Below are 15,014 nucleotides of genomic sequence, written 5' to 3'. Positions count from 1 at the left end.
GTAGCTGCTCTGCACCATTTGGTCTTGATGAAATGTAATGGCTACATGTGAATAACACGGAGTAAAGACCACTGATCTGGATTCACTGAGAAAAGATCAGTGATTTAGAGGTCATGTCAGTGTGGAAGTATGGCTATCAGTTATCTTTGATGTCTGCAGCACAGCGATGCAAGCTGCCTCTCGGCACCAGAGAACCAGGTTTCATCCTGACCTCGAGTGCTGTCTTTGTGGAATCTGCACATTCTCCCTGTAACTGTGTGGGTTTCCTTTGGAAGTTTCAGTTTCCTCCCAAATCCTAAAGATATGAGAGTCAGTAGATTAATTGGCCTCTGTAAACTGGCCGTACAGTGTAGGCGAGTGGTGAACGTGGGAAGAATAAGAATGGAATTAATGTAAATTGGTGGCTGATAGCCAACACAGACTCAGTGGGCTGAAGGGTCTGTTTCCTTGTTGTATTGCCCTATGACTCTATGAAAGCAGACAGTAACTTATTGTAAGCTCTTCTTGTACCACACACGAAATACTGGAGGAACTCAGCAGGTCTGGCAGTATCTATGGAAATGAATAAAAAGTCGATGCTTTGTGCTGAGACCCTTCATCAAGACTGAAAAGGAAGGGGGGGGACACCAGAATAAACAGCTTCAGGGAGGGGAAGGAGGCTAGCTAGAAAATGATGGGTGAAGCCAAGTGGATGGGAAAGGTCAAGGGCAGGAGAAGGAGGAAGCTGATAGGAGAGCAGAGACCTCTGATGTCCTCGAAAGGAAGGCTGCATTCTGGGAACAGACGCGGTAGAGGCGAAGGATCTGGGAAAAGAGAATAGCATTTTTTACAAGAGATAAAATGGGAAGAGATATGGTCAACAGAACCATGGGAACTGGTAAGTTTTTTAAAAGATGTCAGTTAACAGTTTGTCCAGCGGTGGAGACAGAGAGATTGAGAAAGAAGAGGGACTTGTCAGAAATAGACCAAGTGAATTTTAGGGGAGGGTGAAAGTTTGAGGCAAAGTAGATAAAATTGACGAGCTCAGCATGAGTGCATGAAGCAGCACCAATGTTGTGGAAGAGTTGGGGAATATTACTGGGGAAGGCTTTGAAAATGGACTATTCTGCGTAGCCAACAAAGAGGCAGGCATAGCTGTGGCCCATGCAGGTGTCCATGGCTACCCCTAAAGTCTGCAGAAAGTGAGAGGAACCAAGGGAAAATTTGTTGAGGGTGAGGAGCATCTTGGCCAGACAGAGGAGAGATATAGTTGGAAAGGGACTTAATCAAGGGGAAGAGAATGGAATTGAGGTATAAGGACATGAGTTCAGTGGGGCAGGAGGAGGCAGAGACAATAGGCAAAACTCTTCTTGTATGGCGCTTGAGAATGAGAGGACTCTGGTCTGAACCTAAAATAGAATAGCCCATGAATCACTCAAGCGCTGTAAGATTGTAGCTCTCATCTGACCTGTCATTGTGTTCCAGGCCAGAATACGCATAAATTATGTATTTTGCTCTTTATAATGGATCCAGGATCATACTGATAACTTAAAAATAATTCCAGGAAAAGTATGAAATGCAGAAGTTATACTGCAGACTGATCATGATTTAAGCTGATGATTCAATACACTCTGACTGCAATGACCTGCCTCTGATTCATATTCATGTGTCAGTCTGAGGAAATTTGCATAGCAGACTGTTTTCAACAGCCTTATCACCCATGACTTTGGGTCTTTATATAGCAAAACACCTTGAGGAACATCTTGTGGAAGATTGCCAAAAATATCTTCATGCAACTACAGACAAGTTCAACAACCACTCATCAAGAAAGGTGAACCCCTTAATGGATATAACAGATTTTGGAAAGGTTCACCACAATTAATCAGTCACAGCATTGACTAACAGAAACACTACACTATTAACATTTGGCTTATGTAACTGTACAATGCTTACTTATCTTAGAAGTTCAGTAATTGCACAAAATGATTTCTTGTAGCAAACCATTCAGTGCTTTATCGCTCTATGCTTTCTTACTCAATATAGCATAGAAGGAGGTCATTTGGCCCACCATATCCAGGCTAGCTCCCAGCAGAGCCCTGAGACATAGGAAAGAGTATTTCCCTACCCACTTTATGAAATTCTATCAGAACTTTTAGAAGTTTCTTCCTTCACTGATGTGACCATTAATGGTGCAAACAACATTTATAGTCTTCAAGAAACCAGTGGTGCGCTGTGTGTTTTATGAGCCCTTCAGACAGAGGGAGGGTATGATTTTGACAGAAGCTATTACCTGGTGGAGTTTGTGATGAGCAGCTTACTTGAATTACTGCCATCCCTTTCTTGAAGATACTCCTCTGATGCTTCCAGGAGTATGACCAGTGATGATAAAAGAACGACGACATGTTTTAGAGTGAGGATCGTGACAGCAATGCATTCAGTAAGACTGTGGACTTGGAGGTGCTGTTCAAGATGCCTACAGTATGTGAATGGCAGCAATGCATTTTGTTGATGGTACCTGACTACAGCATGTCAGTGTTGGAGGAAATGTATGTTTAATGCACTTTTGGGAGGGATGATGCTGGAATGGTAGGGGGTTCCCAGCCTTTTTTATGTCCTGACCCCTACCATTAACTGAGTGTTCGGTGAAACCACGATCCAGAGGGTTGTTTTTTATCCAAGATGTAATCGAACTTCCTGAGCATCGATGGGTGCAAGTGGAGATTATTCCATCATAAGCATCAATGGTTGAAATGCTTCAGGGATTCAGAAGCCCCTCTCTGATACAGAGTTTGTGTACTCACACTGCTATTCCACTTAAATTTCTGCTAAGTGCTGCCTCTACCTAGATTGCTGGTCTTTGGGTTTTTATTGATGGAAATTCAATTCAATGTTGAGAGCGGTGTTTAAAGTCTTTCTCGTTCCTCCAGCATTTTGCTCACCATTGTCTGTTGGCTACTGCTTTTGTTGTTTTGTATGCACCTCATTATGCTTTAGTTGCATCAGTTTGGTTTCTCAGTGTGGGTACATCTAATATTTCTCCATGCTCTTTTGCACTCACGAATCAATCAGGATTGGTTCTCTGGCCTGAGAACCTTTTAGGGAGGAATATGTTAGCTCATGTGGTGAAATTCAATTTTGTCAATGAGTCATAGAGGGTGGAAATAGGCCTTTTCAAACCAACTTGTCCATGCTGACTATGTTGTCTGGTGAATGAGTCCCACCTGTCCACTTTTGGCCTATAGCGCTCTAAACCTCCTATCTATACACACATACACACACACTTACTTCACTTTCTCTGGGGCTTTTACATGGTGCTAATGTGCCTGCCTCATCTACTATTTCTGGCAGCTCATTCCTAGCCTTGAACACTGCAGGAGTTTCTCAGGGCGGTGTCATAGATCAGCCAACTTCAGCTGCGTCTGTCCTTCGTAAGGTCAGAAATGAGGATGTTTGTTGATGACTGCACAACATTCAATTCCATTTGCATGCAGCAGGATCTGTCCAGGTGGAGATTCTAGACAGCAAGTAACTTGTTTCTTCACCAATCACAGGCAATGCTGTCTTCAACAAAAGTGGCGAACCACTTAGAGACGTAAGAAATAAGAACAACTCGGGGCGGAGCGAAGTGATGATGGTGCTAAACGGCGACTCCTTTGCTTGCATCTTCAGAAACAGCTCTATTTCCATCTTTAATATCTTTATTTTTCACTTTCAGGGTTCTTTTGAAGACTCTGACCTGAAGTTACACGTTGACTATAGTTCTTTGCGGGAATGGGACCTGCTTTCAGGATTTCATAACCGGCCGTTGTTCGGCACGCCAAGGGCTCGGCTTAAGAGTTTGGTTTGCCTTTGGAGGCCTAGGATCTCCGGGCTCTGGAGACGGGCAGATCGAAGGTCGCTGTCCCAGACTGGTGTTGTGGGGGCTGGAACATCTTTGGCTGTGTGCCTTGAGACTTGAGATCTTTGGGCACAGAGTTCAAAAAAAGTGACGCAACAGACTTTTAACATTGTAAACCAGCGAGTTGTTTATTATGTCTCCCCTCTTGCTGTGAAAATGGAGACAGCTCTTTCTCCCTTATTAGGAATAGAGAGAAAACCTGTGGTACGTCGAATACTGGGTGAACGCGTAGCCTTTGGGGTAACTGCAAGTCCGTGTCTTTGCTGTTCCTTTGCTCACACTTGAATGCTTGGTGGCGGGTGCCGATGCTTTTTTTTGTCAGTGGGGGGGTGGGAGGATTGTTGCTCGTTGCCGCTTATGTGCAAGAGGAAGGGGAGCTGGGGGAGCTGGGGGGACTTTGGGGTTCTAACATTTAACTGTCATTCATTCTTTGGGGCACTCCTCTGTTTTCGTGGATGGCTGCTAAGAAAAAGCATTTCAGGATATACATTGTATACATTTCTCTGACATTTAATTGTATCTTTGCAAATCCATGGTCTATCAAGACAAACGGAGCCCTACAAGCATAACAGTGTTTACTTCTTAACTTATGTTGTATATGCATCTTATTATTTGTTAATTTATTTGTGGTAATATTACTTTATGTGCTATGTGAGTCAGTTACATGTACTGTGTTGTGCACCTTGGTCCAAATGTTGTTTCACTTGGTGACATGATGCAGTACATGTGTACAGCTGAAGGACAATAAACGGAACTTGAGCTTGAATTTAAACTATGTCATTCCTACCAATATATACTGTGACTTCCGGCTTATCACTCTCCCCTTTTAGAATGTTGTGGACACGATCGGTGACATCCCTGACCCTGGCACCTTGGGGGTAACATACCATCCAGATGTCCCTTTCATAGGATAATCTGCACTGGAGGCTTACCCCCTTCACCCCTCCTGACGGTCTCCCAGTTGCCTGTGTCCTGCACCTTGTGTGTAACTCCCTTCCTGTGCCCCTCAGCCTCCCGAGTGATGCCGAGTTCATCCACTTCCTGCACACGGTCTGAAAGAAGCTGCAGCTGGATGCACTACTTGCAAGTGTAGTCATCAGGGATACTGGTTGTCTCCTTGTCTTCCCACATCCCGCAAGAGGAATATTTAACTACCCTGCGTGGCATCCTGCTGCTGTACAGGAAGAAAGTGAGAAAGAAATTAAACGAACAAGTCTACCTACAGCCTTCACCTCTCCTTGCCAAAGTGTCTACGAGCCAAAGCCTGAGCTCACACAATGGCTACACTCCACTTAAACCTAACTTCTTTTTACTGGCCCTTGTCAAGTGCCTAATTATGCACAATCCACCATCTCCTTGGGAACTGTGGTGTGCAGGATGTTACGGCTGCCTTTCTTGCTTCCTTTGAACTCTCTCTCCCAAGGTCTCCTCAGAATGTCTCAACTGTTCTTCGTGCTTCTTTTAACCTTTCTCTTCTGCAACACAATCCAACGTCTCCTCGAGAACTGTGGCACACAGTTTTATATCTTTTTTTTACATCACAAAACTCTGCTGGGTATTAAGAATGTCAAGTACTGTAGGTCTACTCCACTCGCAAGCTGCTGGCTAACCACGGAGCTGGGCTTGTTGTGTACCATGCTGCCGCCTGGACTCCTCGTGCAGAGGCAGCGCGCAGTCCAACAAACAGTGCAAATGATTGTCTTGGAGGTTTTTATTGTGGTCGTAAGATTCTGTTGGACTCCGGTGATGTAGAATACCGCAAGTCTGGTTCAGTGGTTCGTTGTAGACCCCCGCGGAGGGGGAGCAGCGTTGCCTCGGTTGGACCAGGTCCTTGTGCTGCCCAAGACAGAAGGCAGCGGAGGCAGTATGGGAGAGAGCAGAAGCTTCTGTGTTTGTGCTAGCATCCATGCTGGGTTGGGGGCTGGCCTCTCCTGTCGGTACGGCCTGCCCTCTGCAGCTTGCTTGGTGAAAGATATGCTGAGTTGCATTCATCTGCAGCTGCATTAGCATGTGACGAGGTACTAGCGCATGATGAGGAACTGCTGTGTGTGCTCATTCTTGCAAAATCATGACTCCAGGGCAACGTCCCATCCACCATCAATCTGCAGACCATGACAGTCACGGACTTGGGCTATATTACTTACTTGTGACCATGGTATTTTCAGCTAACACGCTGTGTGTGACAGCTGGTTACTGCATCTTGCACCTTGGCTTTATTTCATTTGGCTGTGTTCATGTGTATGGTTGAATGACAATTAAACCAGAACTTGAACTTGAAATATAGAAGTTAAAACTTTTAAGTATTCTTGGCTACTTTAGCCAGAGCAAGTTTCATCTTGCTCTAAGGTATCCTTGCTCACTAAAACACAACTTCACTGAAGGTACTGTGATTGGCCTTGAATCTGCACAGCCCTCTGGGACGCAAACAGCTGCATATCATTTTAGTAAAAGAAATGCATTTCTGGATAATATTGCCATTTATTCCTCCATGACCTATTTGTTGTCCCAAACTACCTTGAAAACGTGTCAAGGTTTAACTGAAGTCTCTTACTAAAGAACTTGTAATATCTAACAATGTGCACATTGATCCAGTTGCAGTGCTGCTACAATTTTGTATCTGATGTTGGTTATGCTACACCCTCATAAATCAAGAGAGAAAATCCAGAAACAACTTAATCAGGGGAAAAAAAAGTATCCTTGGAGGCAAACACCAATAAATCAGACATTGTCTTCTTACAAAGTGTTTTTTAGATAATCATTAGATAAATGGATAGATAGATTTACCTCACCTGTAATGATTTTAAAAGCAATTATTATTGATCACTGTCAAATTTGAAGGGGATAGTCTTTGATAAGTCAACACTTTACTGTTTGCAAGAGAAATGATATAAGTATAGCACCAGTTAAAATGGATTTTAAAGTATCATAACACTTACCCAGTGTATTACTAAGAAGCAATACCCCACTGCAAATAAATTTTTGTCTAATGCTTTCCTTGACAATAAAATCATGTATCGAGAAAGTAAACCAAATTATTGAAAATGAAATGTGTTTTAAAGACAAACTCAGTAATAGTACAAGGTCGATGATGAGGAAGCAAACAGCAATACACACAAAATGCTGGTGGAACGCATCAGGCCAGGCCAGGACTGACGAAGGGTCACGGCCTGAAACATAGACATTGCTTCTTCCTATAGATGCTGCCTGGCCTGCTGAGTTCCACCAGCGTTTTGTGTGAGTTGCTTGAGTTTCCAGCATCTGCAGATTTCCTCATGTTTGCTAAGAAAACAGCAAGATACTTTTCAGGTTTGTAGTTTGAAGTATTCTAGGCCAAATGTTGAAATGTAAGTTGAAGAAAAAAAATTAAAGGAATGGCTGACCAGGCCAACACTTTTTTTCCTTGGAACGTAGGAAATGAGGGTTTTAAAATTATAAGGGGCATAGATAACGTGAATGGTAAAAGTCTTTTCCCTAGGGTAGAGAATGCCAAAACAAGGGGGCATATATATATATATATAGGGTGAAGAGGAAAGGTTTAAAAGGGACTCTTTCACTCAGAAGGTGAATGTCTGTTGTATACATTCTCTAATATTTAATTCAACAATTTGAACCATTTGAGTATATGGAAGAGTATTGAAGTGGCAGGGCCCGGGTCCGAGGGCAAGGAACGACACAAGGTTAGGCTAATTTCAGTGCCAGGCCTGGTTGAAAAGGTCAGGGTATCAGGGCTGGAGGTGAGGGTCGGGCCAGTTCAACTCGCTGCTCCAGGGTTCACCTGTCTCTGTACTGAACTGAGGCTGGGGCCTGCAACTAACTTCTGAATCTGCTGGGCTATGGACCCGCTTTTGTCAACTTCAATTCTGAATGCTACTTGCTTTCTTTTATTGTTTGCATTACTTTGTTTTTGTTTCACTCTGGTGTCTGACGTTTTTCCTTTGTTTTAATGGATTCCATTGGGGTTCCTTTGCTTGGTGGCTGCCTGTAAGGAGGCAAATCTGGTGGTTGTATAAAAAAATATACTTTGATAATTATCCGCGAGGGATTGGTTCCGGGACCCCTCACGGATACCAAAAAATGCAGATGCTCAAGTCCCTTATTCAACCTGTCTCAGCGCGATGGACATTAGGACCCGACGGTAGAGTTCTGAATCCACAGTCTTTCTGTTCACGAAAATAATCACGATCACGATTGAAAATAAAGTGGAAATAATAAAGCGATCAAAAAGAGGTGAAACGCCACCGGTCACTGGAAAAACATTAGGCTACAGTCGGTCAACGATCGGAACAATTTTAAAGGATAAACTGTGAAAGGCCCTGCCCCAATGGAAGCTACAATTATTACTAAGCAACGCAGTGGTTTAATTATTGGGTTTTGGGGTTTTAGGTTTTTGAGGTATGGAAGGAGAGCGTGCCCGGAAGTGGTCTGTCACTGGATCGAACTCGGGAACTTCCCAAGCCCTGCACTGAAACATACGTTCTTAAGCGTTTTATATGCATAGAAGGGAGAAATATATACTATATACTAAGACAAACGTTTGAATAACTGACGCTAAATAATACCAGATGTACCTGTTCCGACTTACATAGTAAGAGAACTTCCGATTTTTTTTCGATCCCGATCCACTGTAACCTACGGACATCCTCCCGTATACTTTAAATCATCTCTAGATTACTTACAATACCTAATTCAATGTAAATGCTATGTAAAATAGTTGTTATGCTGCATTGTTTAGGGAATAATGACAAGAAAAGACAGTCTGTACGTGCTCGAACAACAAGTGCTAGAAGAGCACTTCCGGGTTTTCTCGATTCGCAGTTGATTGAATTCACGCATGCAGAACTCGCGGATAAGGAGGGCCGACTGTACTTTGAAGTTTGAGCAAGCTGTAGGGAAAGTGGTTGAGGTTGGTAGAATAGTATAATTTAAGAAGCACTTGGACAGGTACACAGAAGGCTAGGCTTAAAGGGATACAGGCCAAAGGTGGGAAATTGGGACTAGCTGGGAGGGCACTATGGTCAGTATAGATTTGTTGGGCCAAAGGGTCTGTATTCACGCCATACTGTGCGATGACTTTGACTCTATCATTCTGTCAAAACTGCTACAGCAATGTTGTGATACAGTTCCTTTAGATTCAATGTGATTTTCGCAGCTGGTGGACTCCTGTTGAACAATGCCTATTGTACATGAAACAATAGTAACAACCAAGCTCCCAAGTTATAGACGATCAATTAAGATCTTAAAATAATGTGGAGAGGGCTGTACTTATTGTTGATCTCCAGTTGCCTTGTGATGGTAATAGGAAATCACCTTCATCAGCAGATGCAGCCATTGTCATAGCAACATATATACAATTAAGTTATTGGCTAATTGATCTAAGGTTATGTAAAGGGCATAATGAGTAACAATAATAAGATTTTCTTGCCTAAAGAATATTAATCAAACAGATAGCTCTAAAAGCAATTGAGTACTTTCGTCATCTACCTGTTTTCTACTTCAGATTTATTACACTACTTGAGTTTAAATTCTACAGCCACCTGAAATATAAACTGATGCCTCTGGTTTAGAGTCCAGACCTCAGCATTATTAAATTTGAACCATAATAGCTCTTTTCCCACAATGTGTATAAAATAATATATTTACATATTAATCATGAATTAATTAAGTGAAAATAAGTTCTCTCTGTTACTGTCCATAGATTCCTTTCAGTTGGACTTGTGTTTAATGACTACCCGTTTTTGGCACTTATTCTTAATCACTTCTATATTGCTGAAAATATAAAGAGAATATAACTCATAGCTAATTAAAATTTGATGAGTGAGAATTGTTCAGAGACTCACCTGCCGCAGGGGATGACTCTAATCAGTCGATTATTTTTTTAGATGTGTGTCACCTCCTAAAATAATGCCATTTTCTTTTTGTAGTTGAATTACTATTGCTTTTGGGGCAGGTGACTACAATCCTCCATCTCGTGTAACACTTGAACACTATTATCCGTCTACAGGTCAGCCACTAACAGGAAGCCACAAAGGGAAACCCAAGTATTTATGTAATATTTTCTGTATTATCATTACTAAAATAACTCAATTTCTTTTAATATAAAAGCTGTAGACCTATAACGGTGGCAGGCACATTGCAGTGGGTCCAGGTCCTTTAGGCAGAAATTAATTCTACCAATGATCAACCTCTCAACGCAATTGATCAGAGTCATTGAGGCACCTCACCCTACTCTTAGTTGGCACCAGTATGATTGATACCCTTTTGAAGCAGGCAGGAACCTCTAACTGCAGCAATAAGACATTGAAGATGTTCTTGAACACTGCCACCAGCTGGTTGACACAGCGTCTTACCCAGTCCGCACCTTGCGACAGTTCACCCACTTGAAAGATGGCCCTTGAAACAGATATCACCGGGGCTACCAGAGGGATTCGCACAGGTGTCACTTGATTGTCTCTTTCAAAGCGTGCATAAAAGGTGTTGGGCTCATCTGGGAGTGAAGCATCACAACCATTTATGATGTCGGGTTTTGCTCAATGAGGAATAGTCTGAACCTCGTTCTTATGAATTGGTTTAGAACAACGCAAGTGAAGTACCTAGAGCCAGATCCGAAAAGGAGGAGAGGTTTCGGAGCAGGCATGTGGTTAACAACTGGATCGCTTCACTACCTGATTGGAAATGGGTAGGGTGCATCCTTGCTGTGCTGTTTCAGCTTAAATTTCAAGTCCAAACAATTAAAAATGGAATTTAGTTCAAATCAGATCAAGGCCCATTTTTGGCAAAGTCAAATCTTAAACCATTTACAATGGTAGCATTCAAGAAGATTTTTAAGCCATATATTGTGAATACAATTTAAAAATGCTGGTAATACTCAGCAGTTCAGGCGGCATTTGTGGGGAGTGAAAGGTCATTAATCCAAAACTTTATCTTGGTTCCCCGCTCTACAGTTTCCATTTGAACTATTGAACATTTCCAGTGCTTCCTGCTTTTATTTCAGATTTGCAACATCTGCAGTATTTTAATTCTAAATATGCATTGCATTACTTTTTTGCAGATTTGACATGTAACTTTTACAGTCAAGCACTCCCCAGATGGGATGAGATAAAAACCTAACTGGAGGATTATTCTTAACTTACATGAAAATTTTGTTAATCCAGCACTCTTGAGGCCTGGTAGTGCCAAACTGATAGCTTTTCCAGACTATGAAAACACCAACACACGTCTAATTCTTTATTGAGATACAGCTTGGAATAGGCCCAGTGGCCCTTTGAGCCATACCGCCCAGCAATCCCCTGAGTTAATCCTAGTCTGATCACAGGACAATTTACAATGACCAATTAACCTACCAACCAGTACGTCTTTGGATTGTGGGAGGAAACCGGAGCACCCAGAGGAATGGGGACAATGTACAAACTCCTTACAGGCAGCGAAGAGAATTGAACCAGGGTTGTTGGTACTGTAACTATTACCTTATCGTGCTGCCAATTCAGAAGCGTTGAGATGATACAAAGTAGCTTGTTAAATTTTCTAGTGAACCAGGTGCGCCTAAAGGGTGCAATAGAAGCAGGGCCCTGGTTAGTTTAAAAGGAGCCCAGAACAACTGGACTCCAATGTGTTTAAAAGACCACCTTGCAGCTGTGTTGATTCTGTCATTAATACATTGTACATTTATTAACTAAAAACAAGTATTCTCACTCACCAGCTTCACACAGATGATGAAAGGGAGCTTAGCTTCTGTAAAATGGCAAATGGGAATTTTGGGCTTGGGTTTGATCTAGGAGAAGCAAGCATATTTGTCAGGATTCTCTATAGTAAGGGTGCTACATAAATGTAAGTTGCTATAAATTTGCAACACATAAAACATATTGTGCACTTGTATATGTCAAGAATGCAATCAAGTTGTAACTATAATTTATATCTTGGAAGTTATAAAAGAAATCAGTTTTGGTGTTAAGAGGATTGTGTATTTGCACCCATCCCCACCACCTTGCACTAGTCTTACACACCTAGTTGAGTGGATAGTGATCTGTCCCACTCCCTGGCTGACATTGCAGCATGCAGTAAGAAGTATTTTCTCTTTAAGAAGTGATTGGGACCTTTAAACTATCACCAACCAGCTCTTAAGATTGCCCTCACTAACAATTTACACCAGACAGTTTATCACACAAATGGTATAACATTTTTAAAGATGAAAATTATGCAAAATTTGTATCAACACAATAAAACATTGTAAAGATAGATTCTGTATCAATTACAGAGAAAATCCTAGAGCACAACACATAGAAACCGTTGATGAGTCCAAAGGACAGGTTATAAGAAGAGTTGTGAATGAATGACCATCAAATCCTTGTAATTTCTGAGCATAACATCTACATGTAAAATGAATAAACACTGTTGTGATGCTAAACATTCAGTATATATTGGTAATCATGATGCAAGATAAATTCTATATAAAATTTATGCCTTTCAGTAGTTTTCCCTTTACAGATGCTCTCTACTAGAAGTGGGAAAAGAATTAATCATAGATTTTTGCCACCCATTACCATGGAATACCCTGTCATCAGAGGATCCTGTCTCTGACCAAGGGTAACTCAGCCAATTGGTTGCCGGATGCTGAAGGCATTTCGGGAAGTTTAGGGTAAAAGGCTCAGCACACAGGGTCCATTAGGATGTATGCACCTTGCCAGCACAAAATGGTTACACCTTACAAAGACATTATAAATGCAGGCATAATCCAGCATCGAGGTCAACATCACTATGGTGAAAAAGGTGTGTCCTCTGGGTGGGGAATTTCATTCCATTTTTCTGTTGTCTACTTGGTGCAAACAAATATCTAACACTACAGGAGTTTGGTATCACTAAAGAAGTGATGCCCTAAATTTGGAGGAAGGAAGGAATTCAGGAATTCTGAGTGTTAAACCTGTACCCATCAGTAGTGCAAAGTGATATTTCTGCAAGCTGTTAGTTAGTATCAGTTAGATTGATCTGCCAATCATTTATCTTTATTTTAATAATATTTTATCTATTTTGTGTAGAAGCTATTCTAAACTCCCATTTCTCAGATTACACAGGATTGATATATCAGCATGCATACAGAGTCACTGTTACAGAAACGTGGGAATTAATTATAAAGTTGTAGGTATACTTGAGGGATTCATAATGGATGTTGACATAGCATTTTAGACAGAAATTGAGGTCTTATATGAATGAGTGTTCCTGAAGTTAACATTGTAACACCTTAACTTCTCAATCCACTACTGAAAGACACACTAAACCAGAGGATCATCAGAAAGTAACCTGTAGTAGATGAGAAGTAAATGCCATACATGTTGTGGAACAGTGCATTCACTTTCATTGAACACTGTGTAGTCTTCTCTGGCCTGTACATACAGTATCATGGCTGTTTATACTGCAAATGTGTTGTGAATACTGTCAGATAGAAAAAGAGATGCTATTAATAGGAAGATTTTTCTCCTACACCCCTCACCCCACTCTTCCACCAAATCAGCTCTCTTTTCCTCATCCCAAATCAGCACAGGGAATTCAATTTTTAAGGAATTCCTGGGTGACATATCCAAGGAGTTCATGGGTAAAACCAAACGCTCTGCTGGTCTCTGGAGATCCATGTCTCTAAAGATGAACAGACTGCAATATTCGAGTCTAAATCACTGACTGGGTTTTGTGCAGAGGTATGGATTGTGCGGAGCTGGGGTGCAGGTTTTGTGCTGTAGGCTGTACTTCTGTAAACCCATGTAATTAAAGTGGCATTTACAAAAACAGAAATTTACCTGTGATTCTTCGTAAGTATAGAAGCCTTTTGTTATCTTGCTTTGATCCACATCACAGAAGGAGGCAACCTAGACAGAAAAACAGAAGGAACTATAGAGTTGGCTATATATATGAGCAACGTCATCCAACAAGCTCAAATAGTGACTTGAAAAAGTATTCAGCCCCCACCCCACAACTATTTTCACGTTTTTCTGTCTCATTGTCAAAATTATAATATATTCAAATGGGAATGCTTGAGCGAATCTACAAACAATGTGCATCATGTCAAGTCAAAAGAAAAATTCTAAAACCAGTCAACGATTTCTGAAAAATTGAAAACTAAAATTGTAAGATGAAGAAGTATTCATCCCCTTTGTAATTACAATGCTAACTTTCCTCAGGTGCAATACTGTATATTACCTTACCAACTCATCCAATTTATTGATATAGAAAATTGGGGGATCACCTGAATAAATACCCCCTCTCTCTGGAAGCTACGAGAGCATGGTAGATTTTCAGCAGACCAAACCGAAATGAAGACAAAAGAGAATTCAAGGCAAGTCATAGCAATGATCATAGAGAAGTACAGATCTGGAGAAGGGTACAAGACCATCTCAAAGGCACTGAACATACCTCAGAGATTTGTGTAGGGGAACACTTTGCATTCAGTTACCACAATGTCATTAGTTTCAATGTAAATATGCAAAAAGATAGGTCTTGTCCATGGGTTGAGATTCTAAACTGCAGAAAGGTTAATTCTGATGGTATCGGAAATGATCTGGCAAGTGTGGATTGGGACAGGCTGAATTCTGGCAAAGGTGTATTTGGAAAGTGGAAGGCCTTCAAAAACAAAATTTTGAGAGTACAAAATGCAGGTCAGTGGGACAAGGCAGAAAAATGGTTCAGTACAGCCAAGAAGGGCCAAAAGGCCTGTGTCTGTGCTGTAATGTTCTATGTTTCTAAAGCTTGTATGTGCCTGTTAGAATAAAAGGTAAAGATAGCAAGTGTAGGGAACCTTGGTTTTCAAGAGATATTGAGGCCCGGGTTAAGAGAAAAAAGTTAAGTGCCCAGCAGTTAGAGGCAAACAGAAACAAATTAGGTGCCTATGGAATATAAGATATGCAAGAGAAAGACATGAAGTTGCTCTAGCAGACAAGATGAAGGAGAATCCTACGGGATGTTACGATATGTTAAGAGCAAGAGGATTGCAAAGAACAAACCTATAAGTATTTGGATGGATGTGGAATAATTAATGATAGTCAGCATGGTATTGTGCATGGTAGGTCATGTCTAACCAATCTTATAGAGTTTTTCGAAGAAGGTACCGGGAAAGTGGATGAAGGCAAGGCAGTGGATGTTGCATACATGGACTTTA

The 15,014-nt window shown here is 41.4% G+C and overlaps 1 protein-coding gene across 16 annotated transcripts in view; it reads right to left on the bottom strand.

The window, feature by feature from the left end:
* Positions 1-15,014, bottom strand: part of b3gntl1 (UDP-GlcNAc:betaGal beta-1,3-N-acetylglucosaminyltransferase-like 1) — a 342,821-nt gene that overhangs the window by 54,409 nt on the left and 273,398 nt on the right. For 13 of the 16 annotated variants that reach the window (XR_009507656.1, XR_009507657.1, XR_009507659.1 and 10 more), the window contains 2 exons: positions 13,660-13,728; positions 11,571-11,645 (listed from right to left, as the gene is read on the bottom strand). Coding sequence is in view for 5 of the 16 variants with exons in the window: in XM_059948769.1 (XP_059804752.1) it covers positions 11,571-11,645; positions 13,660-13,728 (144 nt within the window). In the remaining 11 variants the exon portion in view is untranslated. Of the gene's footprint in view, positions 1-4,091; positions 5,052-11,568; positions 11,646-13,659; positions 13,729-15,014 lie in introns of those variants that run through there. The other 3 variants (XM_059948767.1, XM_059948768.1, XR_009507666.1) reach the window with 3 other exon arrangements.

The sequence above is a fragment of the Hypanus sabinus genome, chromosome 23 (genome assembly GCF_030144855.1).
Source record: "Hypanus sabinus isolate sHypSab1 chromosome 23, sHypSab1.hap1, whole genome shotgun sequence".
NCBI lineage: Eukaryota > Metazoa > Chordata > Chondrichthyes > Myliobatiformes > Dasyatidae > Hypanus > Hypanus sabinus.
This window is presented reverse-complemented; position numbering and strand designations above follow the sequence as displayed.